The following is a 20,949-nucleotide window of genomic DNA, read 5'->3' as shown; positions in this document are numbered from 1 at the left end:
TTATAAGAGCACTCTTGATGCAGAAAGTTAAATCGAAGGCGCTTTCCCACGTCCTGCTTATTGAGCCTTCATTGCAGGAAGGTTAGATGAAGCTGACGTGTTTTTATTGAGCGTTTTTTTGAATTTGTTTGCAAGTGGGGAGATTAGACGAAGTTCCATAAACGAAGTTCCCTTTTCACTTTGGGGGAGCAGGTTTGATGAGCCAGATCTCCAAATCGGCTTTAATTGCCCAACCTGAATTTGCTGGAATGTGGTTGAATCTCCCATCTGAAAACAGAAACCATTTGGAACCGCCCTAAATCTTCCGCATTTTTTACTTCCGTAGTAGGTAAAGCTTGCCTCAGACACATAGCAATGAATTTAAGTTGCATCGCTAAAGTTGGTTTGGAGGTCTGCTTGGAGCCCACTTCCTTCCAAAACTGGACCTCTTTGCAATAAGGAAAGTGACAGGAAAATGCTCAGTTGACCTCAGAATTATTCAAAATCACAAGCAAATGAATATTTTTGATGTGTCCTGATGTCCCCTGTGCTTATTAACAATAATATTAAAACAACAAGCGCTGAAAACTTTGAGAATCCAAATTTGTATTAAAAACATAATTAAAAACCTTAAGGACTAATTATCCCCCCTTGGAATAAGTATGCTATTAATAACTATGCTATTATTAATAATAATGCTATTGCAAGAACTACCACAATCTTGTTGCTAAACCATGTCATTATTGCTCCAAAGTACAGTAAGTAAGAGTAATGCCAGCTGTACAAAAACATCTTTGGGTACACAAATCTCACATCCGGAGCATACCAAATCCAGATTAGAGGTCTGTTATAGGAGGAATGGAAGAGTTGGTTTGTTTTTTTAAAAAAAAATTATTGAAGAAATGAATTTTTTAAACAATACAAATTACCAACAACATAGCCAATTACAATTCCCCCCTTTCCCCCCTTCCATTCCTCCCTCTCCCACCCTCTAAGGACTTCCCTCAGCTCCCCTCTCTGATTTGTTCGTGCATATTGTTTTCTGCATGTTTTAAAATTGTACATAGCATTGCCTTATCTATCATACGTTCTACTAATAAATTGTGGATGTTTATTCAAAACCTGCCAAGGAGTCCAGATCCTTTTGTTGTCTTTTTAAATAGTTTGTAAAAAGTTCCCATTCTTTGAAGTCACAGTTGTCCTTCTCACGTAGTTTATATGTCAACTTTGCCAACTCCGCATAACTCATCAATTTTTCTTGCCATTGTTCTTTCGTTGGAATTTCCTCATTCTTCCATCTTTGTGCTAACAAGACTCTTGCCACTGTTGTAGCCAAAACTTAGCTTAGCTCAGTGTGCCAGCAAAATGGAAAGGCAGAAGTAAAGCAACTGTGAGCTCCTTTCTGGGTGCCAACACACACACACACATTTACACTATGACAAAGTTCGGATTAGTGGGACATGCAAGCCAGGCCGGTAGGGTTCTGAAATACAATTGGTTTCATCGCTGGCCTTCTTTAAAAGCCAATTGAAAACATTTTAATTCTCCTAGACTTTTAGTGGAGATTGATGGGCGATATTTTGCTGGATGGAGCCGCTGTTGTAATGCTGGGGATGGTTTTGGCATTTGCTGCTGGATATTGACAAGTAGGCTTTGAATAATATTGCTGGCTGCTGTATTATATTGGGTTTACTGTAAATTTGCAAATTGTTCTTTTCAATTTAGTAATGTTTTGTTGTCTACTCTGGGATCGTGAAAGAGATGAAGGGTGGGATATAATAATAAGTAAATCTGAAAGCTGCAGCATATTATGAAGATTTAAGATTTGTTTGTCTCCCCAAATTTTCTTTAGAAAAACAGCTTCATAATGAAGGGCTTGTGTTCAACAAGGAAACTGTGCAGCACTTTGAAGATGCTATTAAGTCCATCAAGAAACTGGTAATGTCAGAACGTAAACGAGCAAAGCTTTGGGACACATAAAAAATAGGGAACTGTGTGCATTTCTCTGATTACCAAACTTGGACCTGATCAAATGAGTTGCATTGGATTTACAGCTGGTTATTTGGGGTGCAGTCAGCTGCCTAGGAATGCGGGTGGCGCTGTGGGTTAAACCACAGAGCCTAGGGCTTGCTGATCGGAAGGTTGTGGTTCGAATCCCCGCGACGGGGTGAGCTCCTGTTGCTCGGTCCCAGCTCCTGGCAGTTCGAAAGCACGTCAAAGTGCAAGTAGATAAATAGGTACTGCTCTAGCAGGAAGGTATATGGCGTTTCCGTGTGCTGCTCTGGTTTTGCTAGAAGCGGCTTAGTCATGCTGGCCACATGACCTGGAAGCAGCAGTCTGCACCAGCCCCTTCTGCATAATCCAACTGGCAGAATCCCCACCCACCCCCACCCCACCTGAGCTCAGTCCTAAATATAATATTGCATGCAGGACAGTACCATGGTGAATGTGCTTTCCAGAGCTAGAGATCCTGGTTTCTGTATATCTGCTCTCAAATACAACTGGAGTGGTATTTAAATTAGAGCAGGTGTATCATGCTGAATTTCATTTTTCGACCATGTATCCATTTCTAGGAAGAGGAGAGGAAACATACTCTTGAACTGTGGGAAGAGGAGACCATCAAAAACAGCAATCTCCGTGTCCAAATCAAAGGGTTCCCAGAGCTTGTAATGAAGGAGTTTGAAGGTATTTTAGAGTTATGGTATTATTATTTATTTATTTATTTATTTATTTATTTATTTATTTATTTATTGTTTATACCCCGCCCATCTGGCTGGGTTTCCCCAGCCACTCTGGGCAGCTAATAGCATGTACTGTAGCAGCAGATATAATGTAGTTGTAGCGTGTATAACCATTCATTTAAAGCATGATTGATTGTACTTAGGTAGTTTAATTTAGTGGCAGAATTTAAACTTTGGACCACAGAAGATGGGATATTGCTTTTCTCAAGGGAGCAGGGACATGACAATAATAATACTTTAAAGAAAAAACTGATGTTGCTCCCATGGGATGAGTGTCAGAGCAGCTACACAAAGTCGGGAAGCCAGACAGAAACATCACACAGGGAGTTTTAATGATGTGTGTGTGCGCGCGCTCTTGTGCGTGCATATTTGTAACCCTGTCTTACATTTCTTGTTCCAGAACTCGTGGCTGCTGCTCATCGCTATCGTTTTATCAAGATAAATGAGGCTGAGACGTCCATAAACGAAATCTCCAATGCAATAGAATCGGCATATTCAAAGCAGGCTGTCTCTAAAGACCAAAACGCTCAACTGTGGTAGGCATGATTTGTTCAACCAAAATCATAGCCTTGGGAAATTGTCCAGCCCAAATTGTCCTGTGCTGAAATCATCCCTGCTAGGTGTCTTGAAAGCCCCCAAGAAAGGAGATTCTAGAACATGACTAGATAATGTTGGTCCATCACAAAACTGCTAATAATAAGCTCTATCTTAATGTTTAACCTAAAACTGCTACTCTCTTATTTATACACATTGGGCAGTGTGCAACTAAATAGTTGTGCTTGTGCAAGGATTAGCACTAGAGAAATGGGATTCCCCCCCCCCCCCGCATGTACCTTGTGCTGTTCCCAAATCTGCTCCAGAGGGTTGGGAAAACCTCTAGAACAGTTTTAGGGTGAACGCTGGGTGTGGCTGGGTGAGAACGTTCCATTGCTCAAGGAGAATCCTTGCAGTTGGGTATTGTTTTGGTTGTTACTTTGCTTTTATGTTTTTATATTGCAAACCAGCCTGTGATCCTCAGATGAATGGTGGTATAGAATTTTTTATTTTTTTTAAGTGTGAACGGAACATTCACTTTATTGCTACATTGCCTACAGCCCATTGGCTTGTGTCCAACGATGCTCACACAATTCCCCCTTCCCACTGCAACACCTTGTGTCCTTTGCAAAGCCACTCCTGGGGGTCAAGGGCCCCCCCAGGAAAAGCCTGGGGTGAGATTTCACTGGTAGGAGAGAAGTGAGGGGAATCAGGTGGCAGCTGCTTGCGCAGAGATCCATCATGTTTCCCAGGGCCTGCCTTTCCTGATGTTCCTAACCCTCAGGGGAGGCATCTTAGGGCAGCGTTTCTCAACCGCTGTTCCGCGGCACACTAGTGTGCTGCGAGACGCTGGCTGGTGTGCCGCGACGTGCGGCAACGAGAAGGGCGATTTGCATTGTCACGTGCCTGGCGGCCGCCAATAGTCAACACTTACCCGCCGGAAAGCAATATTTCTCCTCTTTCCCAAAGCTCAGTGCAAACGAGCCTGGCGGCCGCCAATAAACAAAACTGCCCCGCCGGAAAGCAATATTTGGCAAGTGTTTCTTACAGTCATAATTATAATATAGGGCGGCACAGAGTTAAATTTTTTAACTTTTTTAATGGTGGTGTGCCTTGTGATTTTTTTCACGGAACAAGTGTGCCGTGGCCCAAAAAAGGTTGAGAAACACTGTCTTAGGGGACTACAGTGGGAAAGAAGGAAGTGGCACATTCTCCTTGCTTAAGCATAATTGCATGTATACTGCATTGGATACAGCTCCTTGTATCCCTGCCCTATCCTCAATCAATCAATCAATAAGACTCTTGCCCTTTTCTGGGCTGCATAGCATAAGATAAAGTTGCAATAAGGTGATGGCAGTTAATAGTACGTTTCTGCTGTTCTCTGTCACCATGAAGCAAGCTTGATGTCTCAACATATCCCATGCCATTCTTTTTAACAGCGAGGAGGAAAAGGAGTTGGCGGCTGAGCAGGAAGAAGCTGTTGAACTGTTGAACGAGAAGATGGAAGCAAAACATTTAGTCAACATTGAGATAAATGAGCTTCACAATTTGAAAAAATATGAGCAGGAAGAAATTGGCAGGCGAGAGAGTGCCATCCAAGAGCTGAAGCAAATAATGGCTCAAGAGGCCTGTGAGTTTAAAGCAAAGAAAGAGTGGCTATATGCACAGGTATGTTTTCTGGAATTGCAGTCCCATATAGAGGCGCTGCCTTGCTCGGCCAGTATCAGACCATTGGGCTGTCTGGTCCAGTATTGGCGCAGCTGTCCACAGAATCAAACAGGTACCTGGGTTACCTTAAACAGGCAATGCCTGGACAGTTTATGTGACCTCACACGTGGAAAGCACCTTACAATTTAAGGATGATTCTTTTTGTTAGGTCATTATGTAGCTTTGATGCCCCCATGCCATAAAAGCTGGCCTATCTCCCTACCTACTGTCTCAATGATAAAGAAACAAATTGCCCTGGTTGGCGGTCAAACATTAACCATTTAAGTTAATGTTTAACCTTAGTAAATTTATCCAGCTTTTAAAAACAAGTTTCCTAGTAGCCATTACCTCATGGCAATGAACAATTCTGCACCTATTTTTAAAAACAACAACATATGATATAACACCCCTGAATGTTAACAAATCAACAGCAAGCTGGTCTGCTTTTATTTAGAATACGAAAGAGGCATCTCCCCCTTCCCCAAATAGGTGGACACAGTTAGAAAGAAAGACACCCCTAAACAATACATGGAGAGCTGCTCTGCTTAAATTAAAATTGTTCTGACTGTAGATTGAAGAAATCAGAAGTAGGCTTGCGGCCAAGAGGGCTGAAGGTGCACAGAAGAAGGAAGAATATATAGCATTGTATAACGTATGGAGAGATATGCAGAAGGAAATTGTTGAGCTTCAGAAGGTAATGATGTATTTGGGTAATGGGATATTTGGTAAAAGAAGCATAATTTAATTCCTTGACAGAATGGAGGACAGACAGGATCCAATGGGCGCTTGATTTTTGTGCAGCGTAGAATGAATTGGGGTTGCACACAGGAGCATTGCTTGGTGGATTTGTATCCTAGTAAATTGGGAACCGAGCTCCTAATTTCGTTGTGGGCTTTGGCATTGGATTGCCAACGTCTTGTCTTAAGGTGATAGGCAGAGCAGCCACAGGTTTCCCTGCTCAGTCCCTCCCTGTTGTTCGGAATCTGCTTCACTTGCTGCGGCAAGCAGGACTACAGATGGTGGATCACAGTGCTGCAAAGGGATGGGCAGGGAGAGCTCTGATATTTAAAGGGCTGTGTGCAGTGGCCAGGATCTCAGGTGGCCACCCAATCTGTGCTTGAACACAGTGTACTCGGAAGTTGTGTAATCGAGCTGTGAGGAGGTGGGTGTTAGGGGAGGGGTAGTACCTCTGGTGGGGGACAGGTCGTGCTCCTTCTGGGGTAGTTTGCCCACCTTTGGTCCTCACCCTGCACTTAGCTCTCACCTGTGGCTCCTAGAAGCTGTCAGCATGCGACAGTGCTTTTGGTTGGCTAAACCAGGTGAGGGTACTAGTCAATGGGTCTCAAACCTTCGGTGAGTTAGGGACTTCCCTGCATTGAAAGACAGGCTCCAGCGGGTTGAGCGGACGAGACCAATAGTGGGTCCAGCAGTCAAGAAGGTGGTTTCCACATGTGCTGTAGAGGGAAGTGAGGGGCAGGTGGAGCTTGTCAACCTGGGAAGAGAGCCCATTTAGGAGAAGGAAAACTCTGATCTTAAGCCTCTGCTGCCTTATGGAACATCTTTCAGCAAAGGAAAGGCTAAGGAGTCAGTAAACCCTTCACGAATCCAGAGTGGAGTCCCTACGATGGTTGGGTGGCCCTTTGTAGTCCTCCTTCTGGCAACTCTTGTAGCCAAGCTGGTGCCAGACCTATTGCTCTGCTTTCCTTTGGACCACATCAGTGAGGCTGTGAAGGGGAGGGGTGGGTCTCGTCTGGGCAGCTCAGGACCTCCATACATACTGCCCAGGCTTGCCCCCTGCGAAGTTCACTGCTAATGCAGTGGTTTGACTTCACCCCTAGAGGCACACTTCATTGTCTCTTGACACAGAGAGATGCCAGCAACGAAAAGGTTGGGCAGTCAATTTAGAATATTTGCCTGATCAGGAAGAACTTTCTGATGGCAAGAACAGTTTGACAGTAGAACGGTCTCCCTCTGAAAGTGGTACACTCTCCTTCCTTGGAGGTTTTAAAGCAGAGGTTGGGTGGCCATCTGTCATGGATGCTTTAGTTGAGATTCCCGCATTGCAGAGGGTTGGACTAGATGTCCCTCAGGCTCCCTTCCATCTCTACAGTTAATATGATTCTATATGATTCTAGGACCAGTGTGCCAAGCCTGGTTTTAATGCTAAAACCACCCCGAGCTTGTTTGGATTGCAACCATAATTCCAAATACAAATCTAAATAATCAGGCTGTTAATGCCTGAAGAGAAGCACATCGCTCTTAATGCAATGACACAATGCTTTAATAGGAGTGTTAGCAGTTCTGAATTTTGCTTTTGCATTTGGTAGCTCCATAGTTCTCAGAGGGATGAGCTGACAGACATTTTCAAGTACATCAGACAACTAATTAAAGTATATGAAGCAAAAAAGGCAGAGAAGGAGGATCTCATCAAAAAAAAGTGAGCAACAAGGGCTGCTTTCTTACATTTTTATATGGTTTTTTTAATGTAAACTTTTTCTATTTATTTTAAAAGGCCAAACAATTGGTCTGGTATGAAACAAGATATGCTGCATATATTATTTTCCCAATCCATAGGTTTCAAGGCACAACAGAAGCTGCCTTATTATACCGGATCAGACTATACATGCATCCTGGTCAGCGCTTTCTGCTTTGACTAGTGACGGCTGCCCAGGAATTCAGATGGAGAAAGGCCTTTCTCATGACCTGTTGCCTGCTCCTTTTTAATGGGAAATCCCAGAGGCTGAATCTTCAAGCTGAGCCTGCACTCTGCTGATGAGCTCCAGCACCTCTTTTGTGCAAGTGGGTGGGGTTGAATAACAACAACAATAATAATCATCCACATTAAAGTGGGGTGCAGGGTGGGGAGACAAAGTACCATGCTGCACAGGGAAGCGGGGGGAAGGTTAGGCAGCAGCCCTGGGCATGCTTACTTGGGCATATACTCCATTAAACACAAAAGGACTTATTTCTAGTGAGTAAGCAGATACTGTATAGGATTGCTCTTCTTCTTCTTCTTCTTCTTCTTCTTCTTCTTCTTCTTCTTCTTCTTCTTCTTCTTCTTCTTCGATCACTCGTAGCCAAGTAAGATTGCCTTCCATGAACACAGTCTTAACAGTGAGTCCATAAGTGACTGTGGAGGCCAATTCTGGATCCACACATCCTCTCACAGTGGCGACATAAGTTTCCCGGTGGAAGTTGATCACGGTGAGGGTTTGCCAAACGTGCCTTCCTCTTAGCACATTTCTCCCTTTCTTCTTGAGTTCGAGTGTCTTCAAAGCCCATGGCACCTTTGGTCAAGGCTGTTCTCCAATTGGAGCGTCCACAGGCCAGCGTTCCCCAGTTGTCGGCTTCGCTCAGAAGGGTCATAGGAATGTGCAAGCCCACTCACCACGACAAGGTGATGATCCAGCGAGTATGATTGATTTGTTAGCCTTCCAGCTGCAAGGCCAATACCTGACTCTCATTTTTATGTATTGCTGATAATTCTGATACTGCAGTGCTCTTAAAATGACAGCATGCAACATCCAATGGATGGCAGTTCCTTCCTTTGCACAGAAATAGCTTGCCTTAATTTTTCTACGTTCTTCTTCAGGTCTGATCTTACACATGAGGCAGCCAAAACGGGTACAGACTTTGATGAGGAAGCAGAAGCGCTGCGACGACAGCTAGAGGAGGTATGAAGACAAGGATATGTATCCTTTGACAAGCTGTTCTTCTGACTCGAGAAGTATTATAAAGCAGGGACTATTGGCCCCAGTCTAACAGTGGTCACTCTTCATGTGCACAGTTCCCTTTAAAAAAAGGCTCTAACTGTGCTGGGGCAGGATTAAGTCCAGATTTTGTTCCACCCTTGAAGCAGCTGCAGTGGTGTAAAAAATAGAGAATTGCCATGCAGGTCCCTGTTTGCCAAGGGATTTCTCCTAACTCCCAGGAATAGCTGTCAGTCCCATTATTTCATTCAGTTAAATAATAGATTGGCCACATTGAGAACCAGACCCGATGAGGTCTATTCTTACATTCTGTGGTCCTCTGAAAGTATAACCTTTCGACAATGGTTTTGTTGAGTAAAATTAACCAGCACTGCAATTTGTTTCTAGGCTGAAGAGAAGCTGGCAACGATTAAGCGAACCTATAAAAATCTAAAAAACGAAAACGATGCTCTCAGCACACAGTTTAATATTTTATCTGAAGAGGAAGATCAGGCCTGTGCTCAAAGAGACCAGCTTGCAGAACAGTACGGTGACTTTTTGTGACTTGTTGAATGCTACTAGAAGTACAAGGTTCTATTGTAGTGCTCCATGATAAGGAACCCAGCTCTTTGAATGAGATTTCTTCTGTGGAGAAGAAAACTCTCCATAGTACATTGAATTACACTTCACTTAAGAATGTGTTAATCAAATGCAAGGGCAGAGGATGTTAAAAATTCAAAAGTGGTCCTTTATTACAGTTTGTAAGTCGCTATAGGGATGTCTTGTGTGAATTGGGCAGAGATGTCCTCCTAGTTCCCATGCCCTACTGTTAATGAGTATGTAACTAAGCCTAAGCACGTGAAATTGAAACAACTGTATATTGCTTCTGTATTTACCCCTGCCTCCATTTCTCTCCAGTTCTTCTGGTTCTCCCCATATCAAATTTTGGAGCAGGGACATACTCTCTTGTACTCTGTAAAGCACCTCACCCACTGAAGCTAGTCGTCGCCACTAATTTCAGTGGGGCTAGTTGAATACAACCCACTGAAATCAAATAAAGCTTTCAGGGTGGGCTGCTTGTAAATGAACGGGTCTGCAGGAGATTTGTTAAATGAAGCAGAATGCTGGCCAGTTTCAAACTACCCATTCCCCAGTGCTGATGGTTGCTAGCCCAGGGGTTGTCATAGAAAACAGAAACATCGTGCCACCACAACAATAAACCCCTGAAGCAGGAACGGAAGTACTACTACTACACTACTACTAATAATAATAAATTTTATTACTTAAATGCTGCTCATCTGACTGGGTTGCCCCAGTCACTCTGGGCGGCTCCCAACAGAATATTAAAAACACAAGAAAGCACCAAGGCTATATAGGGCTGCCTTCAGATGTCTTCTAAAAATCTGATAGTTGTTTATTTCCTTGACCTCTGATGGGAGGGCGTTCCACAGAGCGGGTGCCACTACCGAGAAGGCCCTCTGCCTGGTTCCCTGTAACTTCACTTCTCGCAGTGAGGGAACCAGCAGAAAACCCTTGAAGCTGGACTCTAGTGCCCGGGCTGGATGATGTGGGTGGAGATGCTCCTTCAGCTATATAGGGCCTAGGCCGTTTAAGGCTTTAAAGTCAGCCACCGACACTCTGAATTGTGTTTGGAAATGTACTGAAAGCCAATGTAGATCCTTTAGGATTGGTGTTATATGGTCTCAGCGGCCACTCGCAGCCACTAATCTAGTAATTACATCACCACCATATGTAATAGGTTGATCCTACTAAATTAGGGGCGTGGCGCCTCATACTTGGGGCCCTCAGGCCTTTCAGTGCAGCTTCCATAACGCTCTCCAGTCAGTTCTCTGCCCCAGGCCTGTTGTGTGATTTTGCCTGGCTGCAATATGTCCCTGAACTGAGATCATGCCTCCTGCTTGCCTGAGCGGAGAGAGGCATATGTTAGAAAAACCTCTGACCTTTGCATGCCTTGAATGTGGCCTACTATTTAAAAGTCATATTGTCACGCCATTCACTTCTGCCTCCATCCCTGTTTGCCACCAGCATGCAGACCCTAGACTGTTACCTGTGAGTCAGTGTATCCCTTGAGCTGGAAGAAAGTTGCTCACCCATGTCTGGAATTTGTGGCTGCTTCTGGCCTCTTCTCTGCAGTCCCATAAGGGAACGGGGAAGTGCATTTCAGAACATCCCGTGTGAATTAGGCAGAAATGCTCTTTGAAGTAATTGGACACCAATGTAATTGGGATCCTGTGGCATGTCTGGTGCTGTAATTTCACCCTAGGTTAAAAGTGGTGTTTGGGGGGAAAGCATTGTTATTATTATTAGAATTTATTTACTGCCCAGGTGGCGCTGTGGTTAAACCACTGAGCCTAGGGCTTGCTGATCAGAAGGTCGGTGGTTCGAATCCCTGTGACGGGGTGAGCTCCCGTTGCTTGGTCCCAGCTCCTGCCAACCTAGCAGTTTGAAAGCACATCAAAATGCAAGTAGATAAATAGGAACCGCTACAGCGGGAAGGTAAACGGCATTTCCATGTGCTGCTCTGGTTTGCCAGAAGCAGCTTTGTCATGCTGGCCACATGACCTGGAAGCTATACGCCAGCTCCCTCGGCCAATAATGCGAGATGAGCGCACAACCCCAGAGTCGGTCACGACTGGACCTAATGGTCAGGGGTCCCTTTACCTTTACCTTTACTGCCCTATACCCAGAGGTCTCAGGGCGGTTCAGGCCTTCCTTTGTTATCATCCTTATGTAAACAAACTACTGGTACTCTTGATTCTGTCTCCTGAGTATATATTATTATGGTTATTATTATGAGCTAGGGTAGCTCGGTTGGTAGAGTATGAGCCCCATTTTGGGCAAAGGTTTCCTGCATTGCAGATGGTTGCAATTGAATACCCTTGCAACCATAATATTTTCTTAAAGTAATCTTTTAATAAAGAGAAATAAATAAATTGCACATGGTCAAATGTGTAACCGGCTCTTCGCTTGCCCTTCCCTTGATAGATTTGAGAAGTTGTCCAACAAGCTCACCGAAAAGCTTGACCTCGTGGCAAAGCGCTTAGTGGAGTTGAGAGACATAGAAGATGAGACGGAACGCCTGCAGAACATTTATGAGTAAGTTCCATTCTGAGTGCTTACCGGTTCATAGACCATCAGTGGCTGCTGGCCCTGATAGAAATGCTTCACATCCATTGCGGGAGGCAGCATGCCTCCGAATAACGGTTGCTTGGAATTGCAAGCTCTGGGAGCGCCATCTCATTCAGGTCTCGCTTGTGGGCTTGCCAGAGGCATCTGGTTGGCCAGTGGCGTAGCGTCAGCTGCTGGCGCCCGGGGCGGGGTAAGCGAGGCGCTCCCGGTGGAGTGGGCAGCCTAGTGGTGCTGGGCTGCCGAGCAACGAACTTACTTGCAAGCCAGAGCCCAGCAGAGGAGAGATACAGAGATGCTGCCACTGACTCTCATCCTCGCCTGCCCCCAGTTCAGGCCTGACTCAGGAGTGGAGCTCCAGCAGGGCGGTGCTGGGTTGTTGTGCAAGGAACCTCCTTGGAGCCAGAGTCCAGCGGAGGAGAGGCGCCCAGGGGTGGGACACGCTCGGACATCCCTTCGCTGGTCTTGAGGAGGAGGAGATGCTGCCGCTACCTCAGCCCCAAAGGCTCAGCCTGGGCCCAGCTTCTCTCCCTGCAGCTTCGGACTAGAGGAAGAACCTGCCATGGGGGCACAACCAGGTGCCCCCTAAAAAAATGTGCCCAGGGCAATGCCCCCCAGCCCCGCCCACACTAGGCCTCTGTGGTTGGCCACCGTGAGAATGGGATGCTGGACTAAATGGGGGTGTGGCCTGATCTACATCCCAGATTACTGCAGAGTAGGCACCGGCCTATGGGCCCCACACCTCTTACGGGCCCCGCGACAATGGATCAAAATAATATTGTTTTAGTCTTCGAAGAAAATTACAACCAAGCCTCCTTAGTTCAATGTTATCCCACTAGATTACCCCCAAGATTTTGACTGTCTAGGGTCACTACCACAGCTTGGTGGTAGTAGCTGGAGAATGCTCCTCAGAACTCTGCTTTGGGAGGAGATCATAGAAAAATTGATTATTCAGTATCACACTTCTCGTTTCAGATCCTCACAGATCGGCTATGACAGAGAGTTAGGAAGTTTAGAGGTACTATTAAACAAAGAAGCCGAGAGAAGGTAAAATATTATCTGAAAGTAAAATATTGCACTAAAGGCTTGCAGGATGTTTGTGTCAGATTCATAAACATACACCTGCCATTCCTTTGATGCTGCCAAATAAATGCTGTTACAGTGGAACCTCTGGTTATGTACCATCCTCCTTACAAATGCTTCGGGTAATGAGCTCCGCTAACCTGGAAGTAGTTGCTCCTGGTAGCGAACTTTACCCCGGGATGCGAGTGGAAGTTGTGCGGCAGCGGGAGGCCCCATTAGCGAAAGTGCGCCTCAGGTTAAGAATGGACCTCCGGAACGAATTAAGTTCGTAACCAGAAGTAACACTGTTATTTAGGTCTGGATATCAAACTACCCTTTCCCTATTCATAGAATTGTGTAATGTAAACACGGGTACAAGTGCTAGATTTTCTGTGCCTATTGGGTCAGGCTTTGTTTTCCTTTTCTCTCTATCAGCCTTAGCCCCACCAAACCTACAAGCACACCCTCACCAAGATGCAAAATCCCCTGTGCAACTTGCAGAATTTGAACCATTGAGGATCACAGAATTCTCCATTAGCCAAATGGAAATCCTGGTCAGAAATGGAAAAGTGCAGTTGATTTAAGGCAGTGGGTATGCAGAAGGCTTAATAATTGCAAGAGCACTTAGGATATAGATTGGGAACCTCTGCCTTGGTCAGACCACACCTGGAAAACTATTCTGAGTACCACGATTTAAGAGCAATATTGACAAGCTGGAAGGTGGTGTGCAGAGGAGGGCAACCAAGATGATCAGTGGTCTTGGAAACCAAGATTTATGATGAATGGTTGAGGGAGTTGGGGATGATTAGCCTGGAAAAGAGGAGACTGAGAGGAGATAGGATAGCCATATTCAAATATCTCAAGGACTGCCCCATGGAAGGTGGGGCAAGTTTGTTTTCTTCTGCTCCAGAGGGTGGGACTCAAGCCAGTGGATTCAAGTTACAAGAAAGGAGATTGTGACATCAGGAATAATTTTCTGCCACACACTCTCCCATAGGAGCCATTTTGTGACTGGTGCCCCCAGCACTCTCCCCAAATTCAGAATGTCCCCACTAGTCCAACGAGTTTGGCATCCCCTGTATAGAGATCTTTCTCAGCCTGCATATTATTTCTTGTTGTTTGCCTCCTTGGGCTCCTTTGGGCAGTATATATATTTAAGCACAAGTAAATTAATTAGACTAAATTAGTGCTCTCTTTTTCTGGAAAGCTTTCTCTGCTCCAAATATCCTGTTCTTTTCTGGGACTGTGGTTCTTGTTGTTCTTAAAATGATGAAATGTTGGAGATACCTTTCAAAACTGTCTCTTCAGCGGCTTTATTTTAAGAAATAACTCTTGATCTCCGAGTTACCGTGTACGAAGAAGCACTTTGAACATTTGCAACTGCTGTGTTGTTGTTACCATCACCAAAAACATTATCAGCATCAGGAGATCCTTTGTACAAGAAAGGTGACTGAATCCAACATCACTGTTCTAATTGACCATTCAATTTGACACTGTGATGGTTAATATGTGTGGCTCTCTTCCTGCTAGAGAAACGCTTCAGAACCAACTTGCTGAAATGACGGCCAAGTATGAGAAAATTGTGAGTGATCAGGAAGCGTTACTGGCCACTTCAAAGGAAAAGTCAGACTCTGGTAAAATGCAGCTTAATACCATAACAAAGCAGGTATGATACCGTCTTGGACTGGCTTGATGCGACGGAATGGTGGGTGGCACCAGCTGGGGAACCCCCAAAGGTCAAAGACTCAGAGCCCAGGGATTGGTGTTGGGACTACAGTGAGTGGTCGGAAAGGGGAGATTGGGAGGAGGAGGTGTCTGAAGCTGAAAGGGTAACAGGGCTTGGTGAACAGGAGGAGTCTGTGGCAGAGAGAAGTCCAGGATCAGAAGCTGAAGCAGGGGAGGAGGGAGGCCAAGAGGCAGAGATGAGTCAGGCTGATGCAAGTTTTGCAGGACCAGGAGAGGCATGAAGCAGGAGGAGCAAAGATAGACTTGCCAGTGGAATCTCCGATTGCTTGGTAAGGACCCAGGAGAGGAGAAGCCTTAAGCAGCTGTGGGAAGGTGGGGACATTTAGTCTCCACAACTGCCTCATAGAGGCAAGATCTACCAAAAAGAGTTGCTGTGTTCATGAGACCTGGCACTCCTGAGCATACTTTGTTCCTTCTGGTGAAGAGTTAACTCCACCCACTTGGTGTGATTTATTGCTGACCCGCTCCTGTCAGATACCCACTACGTGCCTGAAACCAAATCACAGGGTCACGTGCATTTTCTACAGGTAAAGTGAAACCTGGGATATAGCAGGGTTTCATAACCTAGACTCCTAGACTTGTGCTCTCCCTGGTTAACATTTAAATACACACATTCTCCATCAGCTCCCCCCCCTCCATTATTTCACAGGAATAGTAATTATCACTGTCACTCAGCATTTGGGGTGCATTGATTTCTCACAGAAACATGCAGTATATCTGTGCTGTATTTCTCAGGAGTCTTTATTTCAAGCCATTTCAAATAGTCTAATTTAGCGACATTGTCAGCGGGTTCAGCTTAGCCGCAAAACATCATAAGTGTAGAATGTTCATGCTTTCTACATATGGCATATGGTGCAAAAGAGCCACCATAAATCAGTGCAAACTTTACTGAGCTAGACAGACCAATGGTTTGACTCAGTATTCAACAGCTTCCTAGACTGTACACAGATTAAAGACAGGACCAACCATGCTCAAATATTTACAATCTTAGGGCACAGCACAAAAGGAAAAAGGGATAGGGCAGGAAGAGGGAAATAAACTCAAGGACCAGTCCTTAAGTTACATTGTCCTTACAATGGGCAGCTTGAATGGAAGCAGTTCATAGAATCGTAGAGTTGGAAGGGACCCAAGGGTCTTCTAGTTCAACCCCCTGCAATGCAGGAATCTCAGCTAAAGCATCCATGACAAGATGGCCATCCAACCTCTGTTTAAAAACCTCCAAGGACAGGGGCGTAGCCAGGATCAAAACTAGGGGGGGGGGGGCAAGCCATGGTCGTCCAGGGGCGGGGCCAAGGCACGGGAGGGGAGGGGCCACGAAGTGGGAATGTGGGCGGGGCTACAGGGCCAGCGGGCCTGATGACATCATGGCGGCGGCGGCAGCGGCCACCTTGTGCTTCTGGGGCTGGCAGCGTTGGCGGCTACCCTGCTTGGCTGGAGAGGACGGGAGGGTCGGGCAGGCGAGAGGGGGTGGCAGGGAGGGCGAGGCGAGGCACGGCCGCAGCCACGACGGCTCCGAGGTGTTGCTGCATATCAGCATAATATTTCAACCATGGTTCAAGCCCCACGTTAGGAAAAAATTCCTGCATTGCAGGGGGTTGGACTAGATGACCCTTGTGGTCCCTTCCGACTACAATTCTATGATTCTATTGATATATTACCATAGCATATGCATCATTCTGCTTTCTTGAATTGTCCTACTCCTAGGCATAGCAGCCAACTCCTAGAGGCCTAGGTGCCTCTCCCCCCCCCAATTACTGGTAAATACCGTATTTGAAAGAGTCATCCCCCCATGTTGATGGGCTTTCTATGTGGGGCTTATCTGCCCCCCCGTATTTTATTAAGGATGGAAGAGGGAGGGAAGGAAGGAAGAAATAGAGAGAGGGATAACTCATATTTGTGGGTGCCTCTGGGTGACGCTGTGATGCTGGAACTCTGCATGTACAGGAGCCTTGTAAGCAGCTTTCTCTCTGCTTGATTTACAGCAGGCACGTCCAACAGGTAGATTGTGATCTACCAGTAGATCACTGGATGTCTGTGGTAGATCACTGGTAGGTCACTGGCACCCCTAAAAAAAGCTCACCCAAAATTTTCCTCCTCCCTAAAAAAAGTTGAACTATGACCTGAAGCCCTAAACAAAAAATGGGCCTCCCTCCCTCCTAAAAGAAGCTCAACAAGTTTGACCTAAACCCCAAAAAACAGGGCTTCCCTTCCTTAAAAAAACTCAACAGCTTTGACCAGAACCCCCCAAAAGGGGGTAGATCACCCCCAGTTTTAAACTCTGTGAGTAGATCAGAGTCTCTTGGGAGGTGGCCACCCCTGATTTACAGTATACAGATGCAGGAGGAGGGGCAGACTGGAACACCACTGCTTTTTATAAACATCACTGTGTCTGTCAAAGCTACAGCCCCCCTTTCTTATTCACTTCCTTTTAGCCTTGCAGAGCCACCTTAGTCAAATTGAATCCTCAGAGTCTGCACCCTCATTAAATCGCCAATAGAACTCTTAATGCTCCTGAATGCTCATTAACAACTCCCACTTAAGAACAATAGGGTGAAATGGTCAGCTATCGAATCTTGCCTGGGGATATATGCTCCATTGTCTTAACTGCTTAACTACTGGTAGCCACTTTGCTTTATTTATTTGATGTGTTTTTGTTACAGCTGTGCCCCCCCCAGCAAGCAGAGACTTAGCTGCTCTTGCTAAAGCAAAGCCCTTTCAACTTCAGTTTTTGGAGGGGAAAAGTGCTGGTTATGGTCTGTAAAATACATTAATTTTTTGCTTCTAGGGGGGGCAGCTGCCCCCTCCTGCCCCCCCTGCCTACGCCCATGTCCAAGGAAGAAGAGTCCACCACCTCTCGTTGGAGTCTGCTCCACTGCTGAACAGCTCTTACTGTCGGAAAGTTTTTTTGAATGTTTAGTCGGAATCTCCTTTCTTGTAACCTGAAGCCATTGGTTCAAGAAAGCAAGCATGCTTAGGGATGGGCGGAGCCAAAGGATCTCTCAGCCCAGCTGTGGAGCAGAACCTGCTTTCTCATCAATTCTTCCATGGAAATTGACTGAAATTGCCAGTCAAAACCGCATCGTGCTTAGAGCCAGACTAGATGTGATGGCACCAGATCTGTGAGTTAGGTGCTCCCCTCCCATGTGTCTTTTCCCTCTTTAAATGGGACTCTCCTCTGCCCCCCAAACACACACTTCTTACATATGGGCAGCTCCCAGCAGAAAATGCAAGAATATACAGAAGCCCAGAGTTCCGTTTCAGTCTGGTCAAATTGTGCCTCCCAGTCTCTTGAGGGCCAAGAATAGCAGAAATGATCTCCGCCCTTGCTTTTATTCCCTGTGACTAGAATGAAGAACTCTCGGCAGAACTATTGAGGACCCAAGACTTGGCCAAGCAACTCGCCAGCAAACTGATTAAAAGGCAAGCTTACTACAAAAAACATACTGCCAAAGTGGAGGCGGAAATCACTAAGCTTGAGGCAAGAGAGCCATCTTTTTGTTATGTAGCATAAGCGTATTGTATGCAACATGTCCCCTTTCTGTGATTTAGTGCTGAGATCAGAGAGGACAGATCCCTGTGCCTGACATAGTATGATGTCAGATGACTGACATCATGGGTGTGTTTTGTGAGCCAAATTCAGAGGCCTAGTGGGCCCAATTGGGCCTGCATAGCAGAGATTCTCCCAACTTTAGAGGTTTCAAGTGTCGCCCATAGAGTCTCCACCACACTCGGCACCAGATACTGACCTGTTGAGGAGTAGGAAGACATGGCCCTGGTAGGGTTAAGGGCCCTTCTGCTATGGCATGCCTCAACACCACCCATTCTATATAAATTACTGCTGCACGTGTGAGGGGGTCAGAAGAAGTGTGCTAAACCTGCGGCCAGGAAGGAATATTGACCTCTGGTCTGCAGCAAAGATGCCTGTGCATCAAGATGATGGGAGATACCTGACTGGGCATGGAGGGCACGCACAATGGGATATATATATATATATATACTGTATTAAATGGTTTCCCTATCAGCCCCCTCCTTAATCAAAGCTGGTACAAAATATTATAGCTATGACCTCCGGTCATCTAGCAGTTGTAAAGTTTGGCCCAGCAACCCATCTGAATATGTCACTATTGCTTGACTGTTGTTAGCATCTGTCTGTCTCAAGAGACAATGGAGTGTGCCTCCGGGGGTGAAGTCAGACTGCTGTGCTTGCAGCACTGAAGTGACCTCCCTATTGTGCATTCCTGGGCAGTGTGTATGGAGGTCCTGGGCTGGCCAGACAACAAAACCCACCTCTTGGCTTTGCTGATGAGGTCCAAAGCAAAGCAAAGCAGTACATTTGGCACCACCTTGGCTGCAGGAGTTGCCAGAAGGAGGCGTAAAAGTTGCCACACAACCACTTTAGGGATCCAACTCCAGATTTGTGTCGGGTTTACTCCTTATCCTTTTCTTCTCCCAATGATATCTTGCAAGGCCATGAAGGTTTAGCACAAGAGCTTTCCTTCTCCTAGATGGGCTACCTTCCCCTGCTGATGAGCTCCATTTGCCCCTCAATTCCCTCTACAGCATTTGCAGAAACTGCCTTCCTAACTGTTGGACCCACAATTGGTTTCATCCGCTCCATCCGCCACAGCCTGTCTTCACGTGCAGGGAAAGTCCCTAACTCACCGAGGGTTTGAGACCCATCGGCTTAACTGCACTGTTTTGAGAATCGCAAACACTTTGGACAGGCCAGCTGTTTAATGCATCAGACCATTTAGGAAGCCCATTGCCTCTTTGTTCATTCCTTGTGTATGTTTATTCATTTTCTCTAAAGAACGAATATCATAATGTAACAAAACTTACAGCGGAAAAGGAAGAACAACTGAAAGTTAATATCCCACTTTCGGAGCAGTTGAGAGTGGAATTGGAGGAACTAAATGCTGAATATACCATCCGGAAGGACTTGTATGAAGGTATGCCTTGAGTAGTTTCCATAGGATAGCAGCTTTTTCTCTTGCCTGTTTCTAAACTTTGTCCATTCCATGGCATCATAGAGTGATAATGAGCTCAAGGCAGCACAGGTTTCCTCTTCCCCCAAACCTTATTATTATATTGTATTCTGCAGACAGGAGTCAGGGGACATAGGTCAAGACACAACTACTGCTTTTAAACCCCTTTGGGTTATCAAAGCAGCTCATAACATCAAAACACAATACAAACAACTATAAATGTAGCCCACAACCTTAAAAAAAACACAGCCATTAAGAAGAAATCTATTAAAAGAAATCCACCAGCAGGTTAGCCACCAAAAGACTGTTCAGTAGGCCAGGTTTTAAATCTTTTCTTCTGAGGCACAGTTAGAGGTCAGTGAGCTCTCCACTCCCTTGGCTAGATTTGAGATGGATTTGGGTAAAAACAGCTAACTTTCAAAACTTTCAGCAAATCGGGGGAAAGGGTCAGAGTGCTAGGAACAGAGCCAACTACTTTTGAGGAACTTAAACCATGTGGGTGGAGCACGTTTCTAGCACTCAGTTACCTGTCCATGGTCCTGCAGGCCTTGTATTTGATCCTCTTCTTTTGAACCCTGGATCTGTATTGTCTGCCTCCTTGCCTCCCAATATAATGGACTGCCCTCCTTGATCCTGGTTCTTGCCCTGACAGCTGGCTGGACCCCCTGCCTTCCTGACTGCCTGTGGGCCCTGCTGCCTCAGAAGAGGAAAATCCATAGGCCAGGCATAGGCAAACTCGGCCCTCCAGATGTTTTGGGATAGCTAACAGGACCAGTGCTCAGGGATGATGGAAATTGTAGTCCCAAAACATCTGGAGGGCCGAGTTTGCCTATGCCTGCCATAAGCAGTTGCAGAAAATGTTAAGGACTAGAGCCATTCTCCAGATACGGGAATTAAGACAGAGCAGGCAGGTCTGAACTTGTGTGTACTGAAAGGCTTCTGCGCCTCTCTGGTCTCTATTAGGGAGATCCTACTGGGCTATTTGGCTGCTGTTGTGGCTTATATTAGCTTAAGTAAATGGAGTCTTTCCTCCTCCTATTTTGCTTCTAGAACTCCGGGAAGAAATGCTCACACTAAATAAGTGCATAGACAAGTCAACAAAGGAGACTGCCAAACTCACCAGGCTAAAGGTAATCACTCTGGTATGACTCTGTGCTTTGCGGGCATCACATTTCTGGCAGTCCGGCTTCTGTGGTGGTTGGTCCCTTATCCAAGCACCCCAGAGGTAAATATGCACACAACTTGAAGCTGCAGACCAGTAAAAGCTTCCTAATCCTTTTTTTTTAAAATAAATTTTTATTAAAAATTTTCACTTACAAACCAATCATACCATACCAATTATTCCAAATTATACAAATG

General features: G+C 45.6%; 1 protein-coding gene across 3 annotated transcripts in view; it reads left to right on the top strand.

Moving 5' to 3' along the window:
• LOC118097904 (coiled-coil domain-containing protein 175) overlaps nucleotides 1-20,949 on the top strand; it is a 33,749-nt gene that overhangs the window by 2,156 nt on the left and 10,644 nt on the right. For all 3 annotated transcript variants that reach the window (XR_009557077.1, XM_060271220.1, XM_060271218.1), the window contains exons 2-15: nucleotides 1,832-1,917; nucleotides 2,553-2,664; nucleotides 3,121-3,256; nucleotides 4,694-4,922; nucleotides 5,533-5,655; nucleotides 7,289-7,398; nucleotides 8,554-8,635; nucleotides 9,059-9,195; nucleotides 11,657-11,767; nucleotides 12,773-12,844; nucleotides 14,390-14,525; nucleotides 17,952-18,083; nucleotides 19,416-19,554; nucleotides 20,641-20,720. Coding sequence is in view for 2 of the 3 variants with exons in the window: in XM_060271220.1 (XP_060127203.1) it covers nucleotides 1,832-1,917; nucleotides 2,553-2,664; nucleotides 3,121-3,256; nucleotides 4,694-4,922; nucleotides 5,533-5,655; nucleotides 7,289-7,398; nucleotides 8,554-8,635; nucleotides 9,059-9,195; nucleotides 11,657-11,767; nucleotides 12,773-12,844; nucleotides 14,390-14,525; nucleotides 17,952-18,083; nucleotides 19,416-19,554; nucleotides 20,641-20,720 (1,685 nt within the window). In the remaining variant the exon portion in view is untranslated. The remainder of the gene's footprint in view (nucleotides 1-1,831; nucleotides 1,918-2,552; nucleotides 2,665-3,120; nucleotides 3,257-4,693; nucleotides 4,923-5,532; nucleotides 5,656-7,288; nucleotides 7,399-8,553; nucleotides 8,636-9,058; nucleotides 9,196-11,656; nucleotides 11,768-12,772; nucleotides 12,845-14,389; nucleotides 14,526-17,951; nucleotides 18,084-19,415; nucleotides 19,555-20,640; nucleotides 20,721-20,949) is intronic.

The sequence above is a fragment of the Zootoca vivipara genome, chromosome 1 (assembly GCF_963506605.1).
Source record: "Zootoca vivipara chromosome 1, rZooViv1.1, whole genome shotgun sequence".
Taxonomy (NCBI): Eukaryota; Metazoa; Chordata; class Lepidosauria; order Squamata; family Lacertidae; genus Zootoca; species Zootoca vivipara.
Note: the sequence above shows the minus strand (reverse complement) of the source record. Positions and strands in the feature narration are given on the sequence as shown.